The sequence below is a fragment of the Bufo bufo genome, chromosome 3 (genome assembly GCF_905171765.1).
Source record: "Bufo bufo chromosome 3, aBufBuf1.1, whole genome shotgun sequence".
Taxonomy (NCBI): Eukaryota; Metazoa; Chordata; class Amphibia; order Anura; family Bufonidae; genus Bufo; species Bufo bufo.
The window spans coordinates 247,180,291-247,201,500 of NC_053391.1; the positions used below are offsets into that span (position 1 = coordinate 247,180,291).

The 21,210-nt window shown below is 45.2% G+C and overlaps 1 protein-coding gene across 1 annotated transcript; it reads left to right on the forward strand.

Annotated features, from left to right (window-relative positions):
• Window positions 1–699: 699 nt before the first annotated feature.
• Window positions 700–2,022, forward strand: GPR61 (G protein-coupled receptor 61). Its single transcript, XM_040421868.1, has one exon. It carries the CDS (start codon window positions 700–702, stop codon window positions 2,020–2,022), a length of 1,323 nt encoding a protein of 440 aa, XP_040277802.1.
• The last annotated feature ends 19,188 nt before the right edge of the window (window positions 2,023–21,210 follow it).

Below are 21,210 nucleotides of genomic sequence, written 5' to 3' on the forward strand. Positions count from 1 at the left end.
ACACCTACGTTTACCAAGTAAGGAGCTGCGCTCTATTTTTGACAGTACCTAAAGGGTTAGTTCTTTGCATAAAGACATGAATTCCAAGAAAAGGTAATTAACTGGAGGGAGTAAATAATGATGCCTCGAAAAAATTACCTGCAAAATAAAGGACACTGTCATACAGATCGGTGAAGTGTAATGATCAGCTATAAGAAATATAATGAAATATAATGAAGATTATCCTAAATCTCACATTGGATTAACTGTCAGCAACAAAGACCAAAAGGCCCAAATAAAAAAAAAAACTCGGCAGGAACGACAGAAACGAAGTAATGATTTTGCAAAAATGTAAATTCATGGCAAAAATTTATAGTACTTGCACAAGAAACATCTGTATGTGACAAATATTTACCCGAAATGTAACAAGTCTTGAAGGCACCTCCTTTTTCTCCCCTATTTCTCTCACCTTGACCTTTACCCTTCCCCAGTTACATTTTCTTTGTATTCCCTTAGTTCCCTTTACATTTCACTTTTTTATTACCATGTTTTCTTTTTTATGTTTCTTTATTTTTTGTTTGTGTTTTATTTCTTCTCATTCTTTGTGGTCTTTCTGAGTTTTCAAAGATTCTCTCAGGTCTTACCTCACTGCTTGGGGTATAATGGGTGATGGTCCCTTGAAAAAGAGAGTGATGGTGACCTTTTATCCAAATCATCCTCATGGATACCTCCCTTCCCTCTCTCACATGGAATGTTTCACTCAATGCTTCAGGGAGCCCTACTACAGCAAATCCCCATTATGGGGCCCTTTTCATAATGCTTCTTATGGACCTACTGGCAGTAGCTGGGAATGTGGCTGTCATGGGGGTCATCATGAAGACTCCATCCCTCAGGAAGTTTGTTCTGGTCTTCCACTTGTGTGTGGTGGATCTCTTGGCTGCACTTACACTTATGCCCTTGGCCATGTTGTCTGGAAGTGGAGGCCCATCCCTGTATGAAATCCAGGGATTAGGACAAATGGCTTGTCGTGCATACTTGTTCTTGAGTGTCTGTCTTACCAGCACTGGCATACTATCAATCTCTGCTATAAATATTGAGAGATATTACTATGTGGTACATCCCATGAGGTACCAGGTCAAGATGACCATGGGACTAGTCAGTTGGGTACTAGCTGGAGTCTGGATTAAAGCTGTTCTCACATCCCTTATCCCTGTTTTAGGATGGAACCCTCCTGTCCCTGGACATTGCAGTTTACAGGCAGGTGGCAACAGTGTCTTCCGAGCAGGATTTCTTCTCTTCTATTCCTCCTTTTATTTCTTACTGCCTCTCATCATCATCATTGTTGTGTACTGCAGCATGTTCAAGGTGGCACGGGTAGCTGCTCTCCATCAAGGGCCTCTGCCCACTTGGATGGACACTTCACCTCAGCGCAGGCGCTCAGAATCTCTCAGCAGCCGTTCCACCATGGTAACAGGCTCAGGAGCCACACGTGGAACTCCTCAGCAACAAGTGACAGGTGGTGGTTCTGGAAGTGGTGGGAAGGCAGCAGCTGTATTAGCTGCAGTAGGGGGTCAGTTTCTATTATGTTGGTTACCTTATTTTGGCTTCCATTTATATGCTGCACTGCGGTCTCCACCTCCACCCCCTGGATCACGAATGGAATGGATTGTCACATGGATGGGGTTTCTTTGCTTTGCCTCTAATCCAATATTTTATGGTTGCCTAAATCGTCAAATTCGTGAAGAACTGGGAAGGTGGGTTGGATGTTTCTTAAAACGGGGTGGTACTGGGGAGGACGAACTTCGATTGCCAAGTCGGGAAGGCTCTATTGAAGAAAATTTCTTGCAGTTTTTGCAGGGTACTGGCTGCCCACCAGACACTAGGGCAGTTGTTCATATCACCCCTAAAGGGGATCAACCAGCTGTAGACTTCCGAATTCCAGGGCAGATTGCAGAGGAAACATCTGAGTTCTTAGAACAACCATGGGATTTGACAGCTGTGGGCAAAGACTATATTAATACTGATCCATCTCCAAAAACATGACCTCTAGCATAACTTTCCCTGCTCTTGACAATCTCTTTAAAAGTGTGATATAATGCAAAATTTCACTTAGATATATATATGACATAAATACCTTTAATTCAAAACTTGATTCCATGCACAAGAGTAATGTCCTCCTCTTCTAGTATATTGACTAGATCATGAAAGCCTTCCTACAGTATGCCAGTGGAAGAGGACAAGGATTTAACTCACTCTGAATCTGAGTAGTGCACACTTACAAGTTGCCATAAGCCTTCAAAAACTGTTTTGGATTATAAACTGCATAGTGGTCAGCTGTGGTCCAAGAAGTGATAGTGAAAATTACATAGTTCCTGCACTGAAAATAAAACCCAGGAAAAACTTGAATAATGCAACAAAAATAGCTAATTTAAGAATAAAGTTGTAATTCTCTTTTAAATGTAAAGGGGTTGTGACATTTGTACAACCCCTGCTAACTAGGCACACCTCCAATACATACAGTAACTTTTAACTTACTGTAATTCTTTTCAGAAAAACGCCACTATTACACGTCTGTAAGACTGGGAGGTGGTTCAAAATTTGTTATGTATGTAAATAGTGTCCTGGAGCCCTAGATGTGGATATGGCAAATATGGCTGATCAGTCAGGACAAACTTACCTCCCTTCCGAGCTGCTTGTACCATATAGCACAGACAGGTTGGGCCCTGCTATTTATAGTAGTGTGCTTGGGACCATAAAAATGGTTTCAAACACAGCGTTTTATGGAAAAATGTTTTGATTTTGTTTCCCCCCCCCCCCCCCAAAACAAAAAACAGATGTTGATTTAAAAAGGAATGGGAAATGTAAAGGAGAAAATGTATCCTTTCTTGTGACCCTACTTCTGGCTGTAGGTCAAAAACCTGAATCAAAAACTCCAGTGCTGTTTTCCCCCAAAAAAACACACTGGTCCAGATTTACTAATCCTTAGGCCCCCTTCACACGGGCGTCGCTGGTGAGGGCCGGATGCGTTCAGGGTGCATTGCGGGAAACCCACGCGAGTAGGCACGCAATTGCAGTCAGCTTTGTCTGCGATTGCGTTCTGATGTTCAGTTTTTCCCGCGCGAGTGCAATGGGTTTTGCACGCGCGGGAGAAAAAACTGAATGTGGTACCCAGACCCGAACCCGGACTTCTTCACTTCACATGGTTATAATGGAAAATAATAGCATTCTTTAATACAGAATGCTAAGTATAATGTCAATTGAGGGTTAAAAAATAATAAAAACATAACTCACCTCATCCACTTGATCGCGCAGTCGGCATCGTCTTCTTTCTTCTTCTTTCAGGATCGGCAAAAGGACCTTTGATGACGTAATCGCGCTCACCACGTGGTGAGCGTGGTGACGTCAGCGCAGGTCCTGCTGAATGAAGATAGAAGGATCTTCTATCTTCATTCAGCAGGACCTGCGCTGATGTCACTGCGCTCACCACGTGGTAAACGCGATTACGTCATCAAAGGTCCTTTTGCAGGTCCTGAAAAAAGAAGAAAGAAAACAATGCCGGCTGTGCGATCAAGTGGTGAGTTAATTATTATTTTTTTTTAACCCCTCAAGGCACATTTTACTAAGCATTCTGTATTGAGAATGCTATTATTTTCCCTTATAAGAATATTATTAGTTATAAGGGAAAATAATTCAGTGAATAGACTTTAATGGGGTCCAGGGTTGCTCATCCCTACAACCATGCATGAAAATTGCACCGCATCCGCACTTGCTTGTGGATGCTTGCGATTTTCACAGAGCCCCATTTATTTCTATGGGGCCTATGTTGCATGAAAAACGCTGCATATAGAATATGCTGCGATTTTCACGCAACGCACAAGTGATGCGTGAAAATCACTGCTCATCTGCACAGCCCCTTTGAAGTGAATGGGTCTGGATTCAGTGTGTTCACCTCACGCATTGCACCCGAGCGGAATTCTCACCAGTGTGAAAGGGGCCTTAGAGTCCGTTCACATGGCGAGCTTTACGACACAATTTTGGTGAAAACAACTTCACCGAAATTCCACCAAAACCACGCAGGCACGTATTTTCTGCCTTCCACACATCCCAATAGGAGGCAGCGCTTAGGATCGCTGAGCAGCGGTTTATAGCTGTTACCACGCCTAGAATGGACATGTCCCTTTTCAGCGGCTTACAGACGCGGCTGCACAAAGAATTCATATGTCCCTTCTCAGCACGGCCGCAACTATAAACTTCCGCTCTGTGATTCTTAGCGCCAACTCCTATTGAGATGTATGCAGGGCCGGCGCCACCGTGCGGTTTAAAAAAAAAAAGCTTTGCTGCAAGTTTTTTTTTTTTAAGTACGGCGGCGGGCCCTCCCCCACACCGGGCGGCTGCCGCACTGCCCGGGCTGGTGCGTCTATGATTGTGCACCGCCTGGGCGCAGCCTGAAGAAAAGGACTCACAGTCACAGGAGGGAAGCGCCTCTAATGTAGCGTGGCCGAGCTCTGTTCGGTCCGCGGTACAGGAGCTTTTGTTTCCTGTACCCGGCCTGACTGACAGGAAGTGCTCACTTAGTGTGCACTTCCTGTCAGTCCGGCCGGGTACAGGAAACAAATGCTGCTGTACCGCGGACCGAACAGAGCTCGGCCACGCTACATTAGAGGTGGGGGGAATGAGAGTGACAAGGGGGGGGGGGGGAGTAAATGAGAGTGACAAGGGGGGGGGGGGGGAGTAAATGAGAGTGACAAGGGAGGGGGGGAGAGTGACAATGGAGAGGGGAGTAAATGAGAGTGACAAGGGAGGGGGGGAGTAAATGAGAGTGACAAGGGAGGGGGGGATTAAATGAGAGTGAAAAGGGAGGGGGGGAGTAAATGAGAGTGAAAAGGGAGGGGGGAGTAAATGAGAGTGACAAGGGAGGGGGGGGGAAGAGAGTGACAAGGGAGGGGGGAGAAGAGAGTGACAAGGGAGGGAGGGGGGAGAAGAGAGTGACAAGGGAGGGAGGGGGGAGAAGAAAGTGACAAGAGAGGGAGGGGGGAGAAGAGAGTGACAAGGGAGGGAGGGGGGAGAAGAGAGTGACAAGAGAGGGGGGGGGGGGGGAGAAGAGAGTGACAAGGGAGGGGGGGAGAAGAGAATGACAAGGGAGTCCCCAGAGCCAGACCAAGAGCCAGACTGCAGCCAGAGACCAGATCATCTTATTGTCCTGGTGATAAGTAGACAATGCAATATGTTTATTATGTAATTGTTTAGTTATTAATACTACATTGGAAACTAATTTACCTCACATTAAGGCTCCATTCACACATCCGCAATGTGTTTTGCGGATACACGGAGCCGCGGATCCGCAAAACACGGAAAGCGGCAATGTGCGTTCCGCATTTTGCAGACCACACATTGCCGGCACTAATAGAATATGCCTGTTCTTGTCGGCAATTGCGGACAAGAATAGGACATGTTCTATTTTTTTGCGGAACGGAAGTGCGGACCCGGAAGTGCGGATCCGCAATTCCATGTCCGGGCAGCACATCGTGCTGCCCCATAGGAATAATTGGGTCCGCAATTCCGTTCCGCAAAATGCAGAACGAAATTGCGGACGTGTGAATGGAGCCTAAAAGGACACTATAGTCCCATAACCAGTACAGTTTAATGTAGTGGTACTGGTGTCTATAGCCTGTTCCTGCAGAGAAAAGACACTGTGCAGTACTGGTGGTAAAGGAGCACTATAGTGCCAGGAAAACAAACTCATTTTCCTGGCGCTATATAGTAGTTAGGAGTGGGGCACCCTCATGTCCCCCTCCCACTGGGCTGAAGGGGTTAAAACCCCTTCAGCCACTTACCTTTCTCCAGCGCCGTCACTGGGAACTCTTCTCCCCGATCCTCCTCTCAGCTGCGAATGCACACGCATTCAAAACTATGTTCCGCGTCTTCCCACTGTAATTTTCACAGTGAGAATCGCGGAAGCACCTCTAGCGGCTGTCAGGGAGACAGCTACAAGAAGCTGGATTAACCCTAAGGGAAACATAGCAGTACTTTTAATTAAAATGCTGAGAAAGGGGTGGAACATATGTGATGTCAAGATATGGGCAGATCATCTGATAAGGAAGGGGGGAAGGCGGCAATTTTTATCTTGCCTAGGGCGGCAAAAATCCTTGCTCCGGCCCTGGATGTATGGGAGGCAGAAAGGACAGGGCCGCTGGCAGGTTTTTGGCAGAACTTCGGCGTGGGTGTCTGCAGCAAAATTCCATGATAAAACCTGCAGTTTGAACAGACTGTAAATATGGGATAAGCTTATGCCAGTTTCACACTGGCATTTATCTTTTCGTACTACAGTGTACGGAACAGCCTGCTGGAAAAGATAGACTCCAGTGTGAAACTGGCCTAAGACAGATGTCTAGACCTGTGCCAGGCTGGATGATAAATCTGTTTCAGGGATAGACACTTTTCTCTGACTCTATACCAACTATTGGTTGACTTACTCTCATACAGCTTTTTTTAACCAGAATTGTGGTGCAGAAAAAGCACATCTTAAGCCCACTTCTTTTCCATAAAGCCCCACCCCATGTCATGTGTGTTGGGAAAAAGTGTTCAAACACTAGATGTGCCAAATTGGGTCAACGTGCACCCATTTTTTTATACAGAGTTTGGCTAAGATGCATTAATAAATCTGAGCCAGTGTGTGTAACCACCCATGTAGCATTTTTAGGAAACAGACCACTTTCAGTGGCATTTTGCTGAGTTTTCCTTGTTGTATTTTTTCCACCCAAAAATGCAAAGGCTACGTTTGCTGTAAGGCAATTGGGAGATATAAAGCGCTCTACCAATAGTGTGGCTTTTTCTGTAGCTTTTTTCTTACTTTTGGTGTGTTTTTGGGGGTATATACAGTTTTTTTTTAATGCAACATTCTCTTTTCAAGACTACTCTGTAGGAAAGAAAAATTCAGATAATTTTGACAAAAAAACAAAGCGTTTTTCACAAACCAAAATAAGGCCTCCTGCACACGAACGTGTGCGCCCCGTGGCCGTGCTGCACAAACACCGACCATGGGGCAGCCGCAGCGGATCGCGGGCCCATTCACTTTAATGGGTCCGTGATCCTCCGGTTCCGCAAAAAGATAGGACATGTTCTATCTTTTTGCGGAACGGAAGTACGGGACAAAACCCCACGGAAGCACTCCGTAGTGCTTCCGTAGGGTTCCGTTCCGTGCTTCCGTTCCGGATTTGCAGACCCATTGAAGTGAATGGGTGCGCATCCGTGATGCGGAATGCCCACGGAATAGTGCCCGTGTATTGCGGATCCGCAAATGCGGTCCGTAATACGGCCACGGGGAGCACACGTTCGTGTGCAGGAGGCCTAACTGTCATGAAAAAAACTTAAGTGCAGAAAACCCAAGGCTTTCTTCACTTAAGTTTTTTTCATGGCAGTTATTTTGGTTTGGGTTGCCTTCACATGTGGCAGATTTTGTTGTAAAAATTTTCTGTGTTTTAAAATTAGTTCCTTTCATCTCAATGAGGCTTGCTGCCAAAACAACCCCATTCAGTTAAATGGAACTGATTTTCAGTCGCAGAAATTGCTGCAACAAAATCTGCTGCGTGTGAAGGCACTATTATACAAAAAAAACTGGCAAACTGAAAAAACAAGAAAATTTTATGGAGTTAAGCCTACTTAGTTTTTAGAGGTTGTACAAAATGTGAAACCACTTTGATTTAAACTGACGCACAACTTATAGTACAGTATATCTATATAGTGTTTTTGTGTGTAAATGAGTAAAGACATGAATTTAATTTTTTGTCCAATAATTCCACCCAAAAATTTCCAGCAGAATACCAAACTGATTATATAACAAAATTTGATTGAATTTATTTGTATTTTAGCGCATGTGAAAGAAATATACTTTACTACGATGTCAATTCTGGATTTGGAACATAATGCAAAAAGTTGCCAAAAATAGTTGCTGATTGCTGAATACAGTGTTTATGTTTGTACAAATAAATGTGTATTTTTTAATATTCACCTCATGTCGTCCTGTCCCTGCTTTTTAGTCTTCATAAGAGGAATATGTGTACCATCACTGGACTTGCAGTGACAGTAGCATGCACAAAATGCTTAAAGGGTCACTGAGTTTTCAAAAAACTTTTGAAATGTCATAGAGACATATAAAAAGTTTTGATTAGTGGGTGTCTGAGTGCTTAGACCGCCTCTGATCCCTAGGAGATAGAAGTCTATGTTCCCGTCTCACTTGCGTCCTTGCTCTTTCTCCTTGTTCATGCAATTGGTAGAGGTCTCAGTGCTTAGACCCCACCAATCAAAACTTTTAATATATCTCTATCTTGATCTGCATTTCAGAAAAAATTCGATTGATCCCGAAGTCAGATTACCTTTGTGGTAACGAATCTAATTTTTTCTAAAATGGCTGCTGCACATGATAGAGGGGGAAGTAAGAAGCTTGGGAACGAGGGATCACCCACAATGCCATGCAGACAGCCAATCAGCAGAAAAAAAGCTATTGAGCAGTTCAGGGAAAGATTATTGATAGTGTAGGGATATTATAGGGAGGCCACACCGTACGGAGAGAGCAGGGACTAATAAGGAGAGTGTGAAGCCTGGGTAATAGGAGCTATTTTATTACATCTTGCTGCACTAATTGGGGTTACTAAAAGTGATCTATTACTACAGATTTTAGGTTGTTTGCATTCTTTAAAACATCAGTAATTCCAGTAAGCTTAGCTTCTGTTATTGCGTTGAAAGTGCTGTCTGATACAAACAGTTTTGGGATGTATTTAGTTGATATATAACTATGTCCATTATTTCTTTCTTCTGGGGTGAATTTGCTGCCGGATACAACCAGGGTGTATTTATTTTTAATAAGTACGTTCATTCATCCTTGCTTCTGGGGTGAATTTACGGCCTCATACAACCAGTTTTGGGGTGTATTTATTTTAAATATGTATGTCTATTGTGCCACTGTGTTGATGACTCATTCAATTCCTCATATGATTCCCACCCTCACAACTGTGTGATTGGGCCACTGCGTTGATTCATTCAATTCCTAATACGATCCCCACCCTCACCACTCTGTGACTGGGCCACTGTGTTGATGACTCATGCTATTCCCACCCTCACCACTCTGATTGGGCCACTGTGTTGATGAATCATGTGATTCCCACCCTCACCACTCTGTGACTGGGCCACTGTGTTGATGACTCATGCGATTCCCACCCTCACCACTCTGATTGGGCCACTGTGTTGATGAATCATGTGATTCCCACCCTCACCACTCTGTGACTGGGCCACTGTGTTGATTCCTCATGCGATTCTCACCCTCACCACTATATGACTTGGCCACTGTGTTGACTCCTCATGTGATTCCCAACCTCACCACTATGTGACTGAGCCACTGTGTTGACTCCTCATGTGGTTCCCAACCTCACCACTATGTGACTGGGCCACTGTGTTGACTCCTCATGCTGTCGCCACCTCACCACTGTGTCACTGGGCCACTGTGTTGACTCCTCATGCTGTCGCCACCTCACCACTGTGTCACTGTGCCACTGTGTTGATTCCTCATGCGATTCTCACCCTCACCACTATATGACTGGGCACTGTGTTGACTCCTCATGTGATTCTCAACCTCACCACTATGTGACTAGGCCACTGTGTTGACTCCTCATGTGGTTCCCAACCTCACCACTCTGTGACTGGGCCACTGTGTTGACTCCTCATGCTGTCGCCACCTCACCACTGTGTCACTGGGCCACTGTGTTGACTCTTCATGCTGTTGCCACCATCTCCACTTGATCATGGGAGCACTACTTGTTTCAGTGTGTAACAGGACAGGTTCTGTAGAAATCTATGTTGAATCAGCTGACAATGGTGTAAAAGGAGTGCTCTTCTTCACTCTATAGTAGAATCTTGGGCCACTGCACGATTCTTTATACCTGACACTAATATTGACCTGTAAGGCTGAGTTCACACTTTAGTTATTTGGTCAGTTTTGGCCACGTAACTGACGAAATAAGTGAAGTGTGATTCTCAGGGCTGTTTTACACGAGCGGATGCCGTGTGTGTCATCCGCAGTGTGAATTACAGCCAAGCCCCGCACTGGAACAAATTAACAGGTTATGGGTAGCTTATTTCATTTGATTTAAAACTTAACATTTAATTTATGTCAATCATAAAAAGATAGGCCCTTAAGTATAAACACTCAAGAAAAGAATGTACCTGTAACCACTGGTTACACTAGTCTCCTGAAAAAATGGACGGAGACGGGAAGGAACCATAAACAGGGATAGCGTAAGGAACAGATAGGGTGAAGGGTACGTAAGTACCAAGACAGAGCGACACACTGCTGGGACCATACCCTATATGTCCCTATTCTATCTAAATCACACCACTATCTAATCCAAAATACCTGCATTCGCCCTCCCTAAAGATGGACTGCCCAGCTTGGCCCGATAGACAGAATAGATGGTCCTGTGATGAATGAATTCTCTATCGGGTATGGGCACAAAAGTTGGCAAAAGGGACGTAGTGATTAGAGTCCAGGTAGAATGGCAATACCGTTGTAAGGGGTCGCAAAACCTGGTCTATATCAACCACATACAGATGTAATAATCAGAAAGATACAGTGTCCCGACGCGTTTCCTCAGTGATGTCTGATTCATCAGGGGACAAAATTATATATAAGAGGCTCCCTGGTGTAAGGATACCTCTTCCAACCAAAACACGTGACACAGGATGGTATCTAGTTCATAGTCTTGAGTCCTGTGTAGACCCTGACTATATATCAACCACCATCCGGTTATATATCACAATCCGGATAGTGAGTCAAGAGCGATCATGTGTCACTTAATCACAGCGGTTATAAGGATACATAGACTGCTGTGACTTAAATCCAAGTATAGTGAAAACACAACGTATAAGGTTACATATAAATCACAATGGGTCAAAGTGTCAATTTCGTTTGCAGTGTAACAGATCCATGCTAGTTGTAGCCCCCAGCATAAGTTGGCGATCTGTACAGTGCTAAATGCATAACCATACTGAATCACTGTGGTAAATAAGTATGTCAGCGTGGTACACTTATCTGTCCAGTTCTAAATGACAACTGTTCCCAGATATCGCTAGGTGGAAGGTGCTCCTTGGCGTCCCGCGTGTAGCAGTGGCAATAAAGCCACGTTCGCGGGTTGTTTAAAAAGGCCAGGTAGCTCCGCCCCTGCTCTACGCCCCCTCAACGTCATGCGGTGCCGTCATCATGTGATGTCTCAGCTGTTCGGCTTTAACTCACATGACCGCACCTCTTCCTATGATGCGGTGTATAGAGGCGTGTGACAAGGAGACATATGAGAGACTTGGTGGTGATCCTACAGACGCCTATCAGAAAGATCTAATTGGTATATTGCGACAGGCAAAGACTGATAATTTGATATCTGGGGATGAACTTGATTTTCTCTATAAGAAACACCCCACGGTAGCCACATTTTACAGCTTGCCTAAAGTTCATAAGGGGGGTACCCCGGTTAAAGGGCGCCCAATCGTGTCAGGCGTAAATAGCCTGACCCAAAATTTAGGGATCTATTTGGATCACATCCTGGCGCCTTTTGTGAAAGCACTGCCCTCATACCTGAGGGATACGAGTGACCTTCTTGGTCGTTTAGAGGGAATCAGTCTAGAGGCGGATACATCACTAGCCTCAATTGACGTTGAGGCCCTCTATTCCTCAATACCCCATGAACTAGGTATGAGGGCAGTGCAATCATTTCTCCTCACTAGGGGACAACAGTTCTATCCACACAATGGCTTTGTCCTGCGACTGTTAAACTTTGTCCTGACAAGGAATTATTTCCTGTTTGACGGGGTCCTCTACCACCAGCTCAGGGGCACCGCAATGGGGAGTTCATGTGCCCCGTCGTACGCTAACTTGTTCCTGGGCTGGTGGGAGAGGACATTGGTCTTCAGTGACACTCCCAACATACACACCCCATGCATCGTTACTTGGGCAAGGTTTATCGACGATGTCTTTGTTGTCTGGAAAGGGGGAGAGCAAGATTTCTGTGATTTCGTTAAAAATCTAAACGTGAATGACATCAACATGAGATTTACTTCAGTTATTGAAAAGGACACCCTACCCTTTCTTGATATACTGATCTCAAGAGACAAGGAAGACGCGCTACAAACAAGCACTTTTAGGAAACCCACCTCCACTAACTCACTCCTACATTGGAGTAGCCATCATCCCTTTTCCCTGAAGAAGGGAATACCGGTGGGACAGTACCTGCGCATCAGGAGGAACTGTTCCACCTGGGAAGCCTTTAAAGAACAGGCAAATGACTTGAGAAGTCGTTTTCGGGAGAGGGGTTACCCTGATAAAGTGCTTAAACTGGCCTTTAAGAGAGCATGTGAAAGTAAGCGAGAGGATCTCCTCTACCCGAAACCGAAAAAAACTGGGGACGCATATATACGCCTTATAGGCACGTTTGATGATGCCTCAAATGAAGTTAAACAGATATTGAGGAATCACTGGGAGGTCCTTTTAATCGATCCGGACATCAAAAAGGTGCTTCCTGAGAGGGTACAGGTCACATATCGTAGAGGCCTTAGCCTCAAGGACCGCCTAGTGCACAGCCACTACAGTGAGGCACGTGATCTTAAAGGGACATGGCTTCAGCGCCCGATCGGTTGCTTTCACTGTAGTGGCTGTGTGGCATGTCGATATGTTACACAGGGACGGTCATTCCGTGCTAACGTCACTGGCAAAACCTACCAAATTAAACATTTCATTAATTGCCGCACTCAAGGAGTAATCTATAGAGCGAACTGTAGATGCGGCCTTGAATATATAGGGAAAACCACCCGCGAACTGCGACGAAGGGTGGGTGAACACCTTGGTGACGTGAGGAATGACAGAGACACGTCCCTGGCAAAACATGTCAACACGATGCACGGAGGTGATGTGTCATTTTTGAAATTTATGGGAATTGAGACCATTGCAAGACAACCTAGGGGGGGAGATTGGGATCGGAGGATTTTGCAGAGAGAGACATGGTGGATCTTCCATCTTAAAACAGTGGTGCCTACGGGTCTGAACGAACAATTGTCGTTCAGTTGCTATATAGATCCATAGTGTCTCTCTCTGACAATTGGGACATGCTACCCGACCACATCTTCTACCCCTTGTGCCCACACAATACTAACAACACATATGCATTGTAGGATAAAATAAGCTTCCTTCATTTTAAACTTGGTTTGGTCATCTACGGAGGATGAGCCCCTTTCTTTAAAGGGGTGCGACAGCCACTGTTGGCAACGTTAGTAATTTTGAGGAACTACCTTAGAAACTTCAAGACTCCACTATGTGAACTGCAAACTAGGCATACAGGTGGAAACTATATTGTATTTAGGTGGTAGCAAAGGTTAGGGCAAACTTGCCCTTTGACCCGATCTTTGCACCATAACATACCCGCCTCACACATGCGCAAGATAGAGTGCTCGTCGTAGGATCAGTTACTAGTCAGACGGCCGGTTGCTGGGTTACCTGTTTTGTTTGGATCTCGGCTTCATCAAGGAAGCTGGTTAGCCGGATGGTTGCCTGGCGACAGCACACGCCTCTATACACCGCATCATAGGAAGAGGTGCGGTCATGTGAGTTAAAGCCGAACAGCTGAGACATCACATGATGCGTAGAGCAGGGGCGGAGCTACCTGGCCTTTTTAAACAACCCACGAACGCGGCTTTATTGCCACTGCTACACGCGGGACGCCAAGGAGCACCTTCCACCTAGCGATATCTGGGAACAGTTGTCATTTAGAACTGGACAGATAAGTGTACCACGCTGACATACTTATTTACCACAGTGATTCAGTATGGTTATGCATTTAGCACTGTACAGATCGCCAACTTATGCTGGGGGCTACAACTAGCATGGATCTGTTACACTGCAAACGAAATTGACACTTTGACCCATTGTGATTTATATGTAACCTTATACGTTGTGTTTTCACTATACTTGGATTTAAGTCACAGCAGTCTATGTATCCTTATAACCGCTGTGATTAAGTGACACATGATCGCTCTTGACTCACTATCCGGATTGTGATATATAACCGGATGGTGGTTGATATATAGTCAGGGTCTACACAGGACTCAAGACTATGAACTAGATACCATCCTGTGTCACGTGTTTTGGTTGGAAGAGGTATCCTTACACCAGGGAGCCTCTTATATATAATTTTGTCCCCTGATGAATCAGACATCACTGAGGAAACGCGTCGGGACACTGTATCTTTCTGATTATTACATCTGTATGTGGTTGATATAGACCAGGTTTTGCGACCCCTTACAACGGTATTGCCATTCTACCTGGACTCTAATCACTACGTCCCTTTTGCCAACTTTTGTGCCCATACCCGATAGAGAATTCATTCATCACAGGACCATCTATTCTGTCTATCGGGCCAAGCTGGGCAGTCCATCTTTAGGGAGGGCGAATGCAGGTATTTTGGATTAGATAGTGGTGTGATTTAGATAGAATAGGGACATCTAGGGTATGGTCCCAGCAGTGTGTCGCTCTGTCTTGGTACTTACGTACCCTTCACCCTATCTGTTCCTTACGCTATCCCTGTTTATGGTTCCTTCCCGTCTCCGTCCATTTTTTCAGGAGACTAGTGTAACCAGTGGTTACAGGTACATTCTTTTCTTGAGTGTTTATGATTGACATAAATTAAATGTTAAGTTTTAAATCAAATGAAATAAGCTACCCATAACCTGTTAATTTGTTCTAGACTAAAAGGGTTTAGCTCGCTATTTAGTGATTGTAGCCTGACCCGCTGAAATACGGTTCTGTAAACTACAAGCCCCGCACTGGACAGCATAGACACGGAGCAGTAACATGATTGATAATGCTCCGTGCCTCTCTGTGATCTTTTTACTACAAAATCACAGTGAGATAAAGTTGTCACTATGATTTTGTAGCAAAAAGATCATAGAGAGGCACGGAGCATTATCAATCATGTTAATGCTCCGTGTCTATGCTGTCCAGTGCAGGGCTTGGCTGTCATTCACTTGCGGATGACACGCACGGCATCCGCTCGTGTGAAACATCCCTAAGAGTGACGCCTGTCATCTGCGTGTCACACTGACTCACAGTACTGTTTCACTACCACATCAGACTCCCTATGCATGTTTTTGCCATGCACAGTGTTCTACACCACTATTCAGGCTGTCTGCTGCCAGGAAATAGCTGTTTTTTAACGCGATTCATAGTAACATAGTAACATAGTACATAAGGCCGAAAAAAAGACATTTGTCCATCCAGTTTGGCCTGTTATCCTGCAAGTTGATCCAGAGGAAGGCAAAAAAAAACTGTGAGGTAGAAGCCAATTTTCCTCACTTTAGGGGAATAAAAAATTCCTTCCCGACTCCAATCAGGCAATCAGAATATCTCCCTGGATCAACGACCCCTCTCTAGTAGCTATAGCCTGTAATATTATTACACTCCAGAAATACATCCAGGCCCCTCTTGAATTCCTTTATTGTACTCACCATCACCACCTCCTCAGGCAGAGATTCGTCATGAATAAATTTTTTGGGGGAAATTCGGCGAACCGTCAAATCTTATTTTTGAGAAATTCACTCATCTCTAGTTTCTATGTATTCAGTTACTACTGACGTCAGGGCAGGCATCAGCACCCAGCAAGATCGGGCCGATGCCAGGACCCACTGCTGCTCTCTGCATTTACTGGGTAATTTCTCTTTCAGAGTACGGTAGGAGACACTACACAAAACCTGGTTGAGCTCATACCCGCTATGTAGATTCTCCTCTCACACTGGACATTTGGGGTTGGATCTATGTCATTTGGAGATGCCTCTATAATATTTAACCTTTACCTTGTGTTTGCTAAATTAAAACACTGTCCCTGCTGTATGGAAGTCAAAAACAATAAGGCCCCTTGAAGATGAGCATGTCCGGATTAGGTCCGGATGCATTGCGGATGCGTTCAGTGAAAACTGTGCGATTTCGCAAGCAAGTCCATTCAGTTTTGTTTGCGATCGCAGTCATTTGTTCAGTTTTTATTGCGCAGGTGCAATACGATTTAATGCGTTTTGCATGCGCGTGATAAAAAAACTGAATGTTTACAAACAACATCTCTTAGCAACCATCCGTGAAAAATGCAAGCAAGTGTGGATGCGATGCAATTTTCACGCAGCCCCATTCATGGGGCCAGCGTTGCGTGAAAATCGCAGAATGTAGAACATGCTGCGATTTTCACGCAACGCACAAGTGATGCGGGAAAACCAATGTTCATGTACACAGCCCCATTGAAATGAATGGGTCCGGATTCCATGCAGGCGCAATGCGTTCGCATCACGCATTGCATCCGCGCGGAATACTTGCTCATGTGAAAGGGGCCTAATAGTGAGAAACAGGCTAAACTGTTAAATGGAGCTCCTTCCCTCCCCTCTAACCACTTAGACATTGTGATCAGCATTGACCAAGTCATCTAAGGAAGTTAGGGTACTTTCACACTTTAAACTTTTCCGGTATTGAGTTCCGTCCTAGGGGCTCAATACCGGAAAAAAAACTGATCAGTTTTATCCTAATGCATTCTGAATAGAGAGCAATCCGTTCTGTATGCATCAGGGTGTCTTCAGTTCAGTCACTGTACGTTTTTTGGACGGAGAAAATACAGCAGCATGCTGCTGTATTTTCTCCATCCAAAATTCCGGAACACTTGCCGGAATGCAGGATACGGCATTATTTTCCATTGAAATGCATTAATGCCGGATCCGGCCCAAAGTGTTCTGGAAAAACAGATCCCAAGTGTTCCGGGAAAAGATAAATACCGCAATAGTTGTTTTCCCTACATTCAAAGCATATTAAAAAGTTCAGTTTATTTCAAGTTATCTACTAACCACAGGGTAGGAGATTACTATTACATCAGTGGGATCTCCCCGCTGGGATCCTCAGCAAGCATGCACACTTCCGCTCCACTCATCTCTATGGGGCTGCTGGCAATAGCCAAGTACAGCGGCTATCATTGCTTTTCCCTCCTTTTTACCAACCAGCAAGATTTTCTTGCCTTTCATGTTTATTAATTATTATTCATTAATTTCTTACAATACACCATTTTTAAGTTCCCATTATTAAGGCCTCTTGTACATGAGCGTGATTTTAGTGATTCAGGGTTCTTTTAGTGATAATCGCGTGATTTTGCTTGCGTGTGCGGTCCATTTTTAACTCGCGTGAAAAAAAAAAGATCCATCCTCTAGATTCACCTGTTACTGCAAACACATATAAATACCCTCAGCATACATAGGTTTTTGGACAGCTCCATTTTTTGGTGGAGATTTGATTGTTTGGCTGGTTTGTGTCTTGGGTTTTTGGATTTTCCTTTGAAGGATGTCCACTTTCACCTTATACAAACTAAGAAGACAGGTTGGCATTAGCAGGAGCTGCCCAAACCCACATGCAGTTGTGCATATATATAGGGGAGCAAATCCTGCACTTGTGGCCCGTTGCTAATGGCAATCCCCAGCAAAATGCATACAATGGAGGATGCCCGCGGCGAACCACAAGTACCACAATAGACATCCTACACAAGGTAACAAGTGTGGATGTGATAATTAATATAACAATATAACAAAACACTAACAAACATAGGTGCACTCTGCAGTCTCACTAATTCTCAAACTGATTTTAAAATTGAGAGATTAGTCAACATGTCCTACGGTGTGGAACATGTCTTAAGCCCGGACACCACGACAAGGTTTCTCAAGTAGCCCGGGACCCTACACTCTCCTACCTGAGCCGTATAGGCGATACCAGGAGCCAGTGGGCAAATTACAGGAGTATAAGGCCGACTCGCAAACAACTCACCAGTTACCTCCAGCATGTGGCCATGCTTGCAATGGGAGGAGGGAGGAGTCTGTGAGTCCCACTCAAGGCTTGCTGATATAGCCCAGGCTTACCAGGTGCACCCAAATGTGACCTGTAGATGGAAAACAGGCACATTTAAATAGGAGTTTATACACCTCCAGGAATCTATATATACAAACTAAGAAGACAGGTTGGCATTAGCAGGAGCTGCCCAAACCCACATGCAGTTGTGCATATATATAGGGGAGCAAATCCTGCACTTGTGGCCCGTTGCTAATGGCAATCCCCAGCAAAATGCATACAATGGAGGATGCCCGCGGCGAACCACAAGTACCACAATAGACATCCTACACAAGGTAACAAGTGTGGATGTGATAATTAATATAACAATATAACAAAACACTAACAAACATAGGTGCACTCTGCAGTCTCACTAATTCTCAAACTGATTTTAAAATTGAGAGATTAGTCAACATGTCCTACGGTGTAGAACATGTCTTAAGCCCGGACACCACGACAAGGTTTCTCAAGTAGCCCGGGACCCTACACTCTCCTACCTGAGCCGTATAGGCGATACCAGGAGCCAGTGGGCAAATTACAGGAGTATAAGGCCGACTCGCAAACAACTCACCAGTTACCTCCAGCATGTGGCCATGCTTGCAATGGGAGGAGGGAGGAGTCTGTGAGTCCCACTCAAGGCTTGCTGATATAGCCCAGGCTTACCAGGTGCACCCAAATGTGACCTGTAGATGGAAAACAGGCACATTTAAATAGGAGTTTATACACCTCCAGGAATCTATATATACAAACTAAGAAGACAGGTTGGCATTAGCAGGAGCTGCCCAAACCCACATGCAGTTGTGCATATATATAGGGGAGCAAATCCTGCACTTGTGGCCCGTTGCTAATGGCAATCCCCAGCAAAATGCATACAATGGAGGATGCCCGCGGCGAACCACAAGTACCACAATAGACATCCTACACAAGGTAACAAGTGTGGATGTGATAATTAATATAACAATATAACAAAACACTAACAAACATAGGTGCACTCTGCAGTCTCACTAATTCTCAAACTGATTTTAAAATTGAGAGATTAGTCAACATGTCCTACGGTGTAGAACATGTCTTAAGCCCGGACACCACGACAAGGTTTCTCAAGTAGCCCGGGACCCTACACTCTCCTACCTGAGCCGTATAGGCGATACCAGGAGCCAGTGGGCAAATTACAGGAGTATAAGGCCGACTCGCAAACAACTCACCAGTTACCTCCAGCATGTGGCCATGCTTGCAATGGGAGGAGGGAGGAGTCTGTGAGTCCCACTCAAGGCTTGCTGATATAGCCCAGGCTTACCAGGTGCACCCAAATGTGACCTGTAGATGGAAAACAGGCACATTTAAATAGGAGTTTATACACCTCCACTTTCACCTTACCAACCACTGAGCATATGTTCTTGCACTGGCTGGTCTTCCATTGTTTTGGAGATCGGACAGAAATAATAGAGGAGGAACCACGGAGGAAGCGGATGTGGGTGCATCCTATCATTTCACAGCAGGCCAGCAAAGGGCAATTTGTTGGTTTGTACTCTGAGCTCCGTACGCACCCTGTGAAGTTCTTTTATTATTGCCGCAAGATGGTGGCTACCTTTGATCGGCTGTTGGGGAGTTGCGGCCTGCCTTGACTTTCCAGGACACAAACATGCAGCGGAGTGTCACCTGAGGAACATCTCATTATTACTTTAAGGTAAGACTATATTATCAGATTATATTATCAGATTCATACATGAATGACCCACTGTTTGCCAATACATAGTTGTTTGGTCTATGGCCTGTGTATTCTGAACCTTACCTGTTCTATGTATAAATACTTAATAGTAGTACACATGTATTATACATTCTAGATTTACAGTAATAAACTGTGTGTGCTTTTTCCCCGGCCACTTTTTATAGTGTAATTTGGTGTACTACCAGTAATTTCTTTATCACACCAGATCACCACCAAGTTCTGCTGGGGTATTTTTTTTGTAATCCTAGCTGTAATGATGAGGATACGTCACCTGTGTGTATATGGTAATGGTCTTGATGCTCGCATCTTCAGGGCTTTCAGAATGGGTCGGTGGCTTCAGTCCAACTAACTGGACGTACCACAGCTAGCAAACCTTCCTGGCTCCTCTGGTCAACCTGCGCCTTATTTGGTTGTAGGGGACTAGGGTGTTGCCCTTTCTACCAACCTCATGCAACCCTTTCCTAGGCAAGGTTTGGATGAAAAGACGTGCACTTTTAATTATCGTTTAAGTAGGGCCAGGTTTGTGGAGTGCACCTTTGAAATTTTTTTAAGCAAATGGCGGCTTTGTCTTTCTGCCATACAGCTGGCCACGAAAATGTGAATGTGGTTATCAAAGCATGTGTTGTGCTGCACAACTACATATGCACCTATGAGTCGACACCTGATGAAGACGCCCAAGTAGATATGCCGCCATCTGGTAGAGACCCTTTACAACTTGGAAGATCAGGATCTGCTGGACTGAGAGTGAGAGAGTTATTTTCTGATTATTCTATGTCCCCTCTCGGTTCTGTCCCTTTCCAGCAGCAGCACTCGACACGTGGAAGGTTGTAGTTGCCAGATATATATTTCTTAACCTGTTGGGGACACAGGGCGTACATGTACGCCCTGATGTCCCGGTATTTAAGGACACAGGGCGTACCTGTACGCCCTGTGTATTCCCGATCACCGCTGCGCGGCGGGCGGTGATCGGAACAGAGTGTCTGCTGAATTTCCGGGTTATTCGGTTCTCTGGTGACCCGATAACCCGGAATAGGATGGTGATCGGTGGTGTGATAATACACCACCAATCACCATCCTTAGATCCTGAAAGGTGATAGTGACATCACCTCTCAGGATCGCTTCCGATTGGCTGCACGGGCTGGTGGGGTGGTTGACTTTCCCCAGCTCTGCCTCCTCCACACTGCGTCCTAGAGCGTGGAGAGAGGAGCCTCGTGGAGCCCAGCACCCCCAGCACCCCTCATCTGTGCCCAGCACCCCCCATATGAGCCACCACAGGTACCTAGGGACAGGTTTAGGGAAAGCTTAGATTAGGCAGGGAGATTAGGAAGAGTTTAGTGGGGAAAAAAATTGTTTTCAGCATCACCCTGATCGGCTGTCTGGGGTCCACAGCACACTTAGCTGTATGACCCTAGACCCCCCTAGGGGTGCTGCAGCTTGACCCCCTGCCCCCCCGGCCCACCCCCACACATTTGTTGGGTTGACTGTGGCCGGCACTCTTAGCGTCCGGCCACTGTTAGCGCATCGCCCACCCCACCGCTGATCAGCTTCGGACCGCTGATCAGCGAGTTTGAATCTT

Coding starts and splice junctions, on each gene's coding strand:
- GPR61 (XM_040421868.1), top strand. CDS start 700: ATGGATACCTCCCTTCCCTCTCTCACATGGAATGTTTCACTCAATGCT.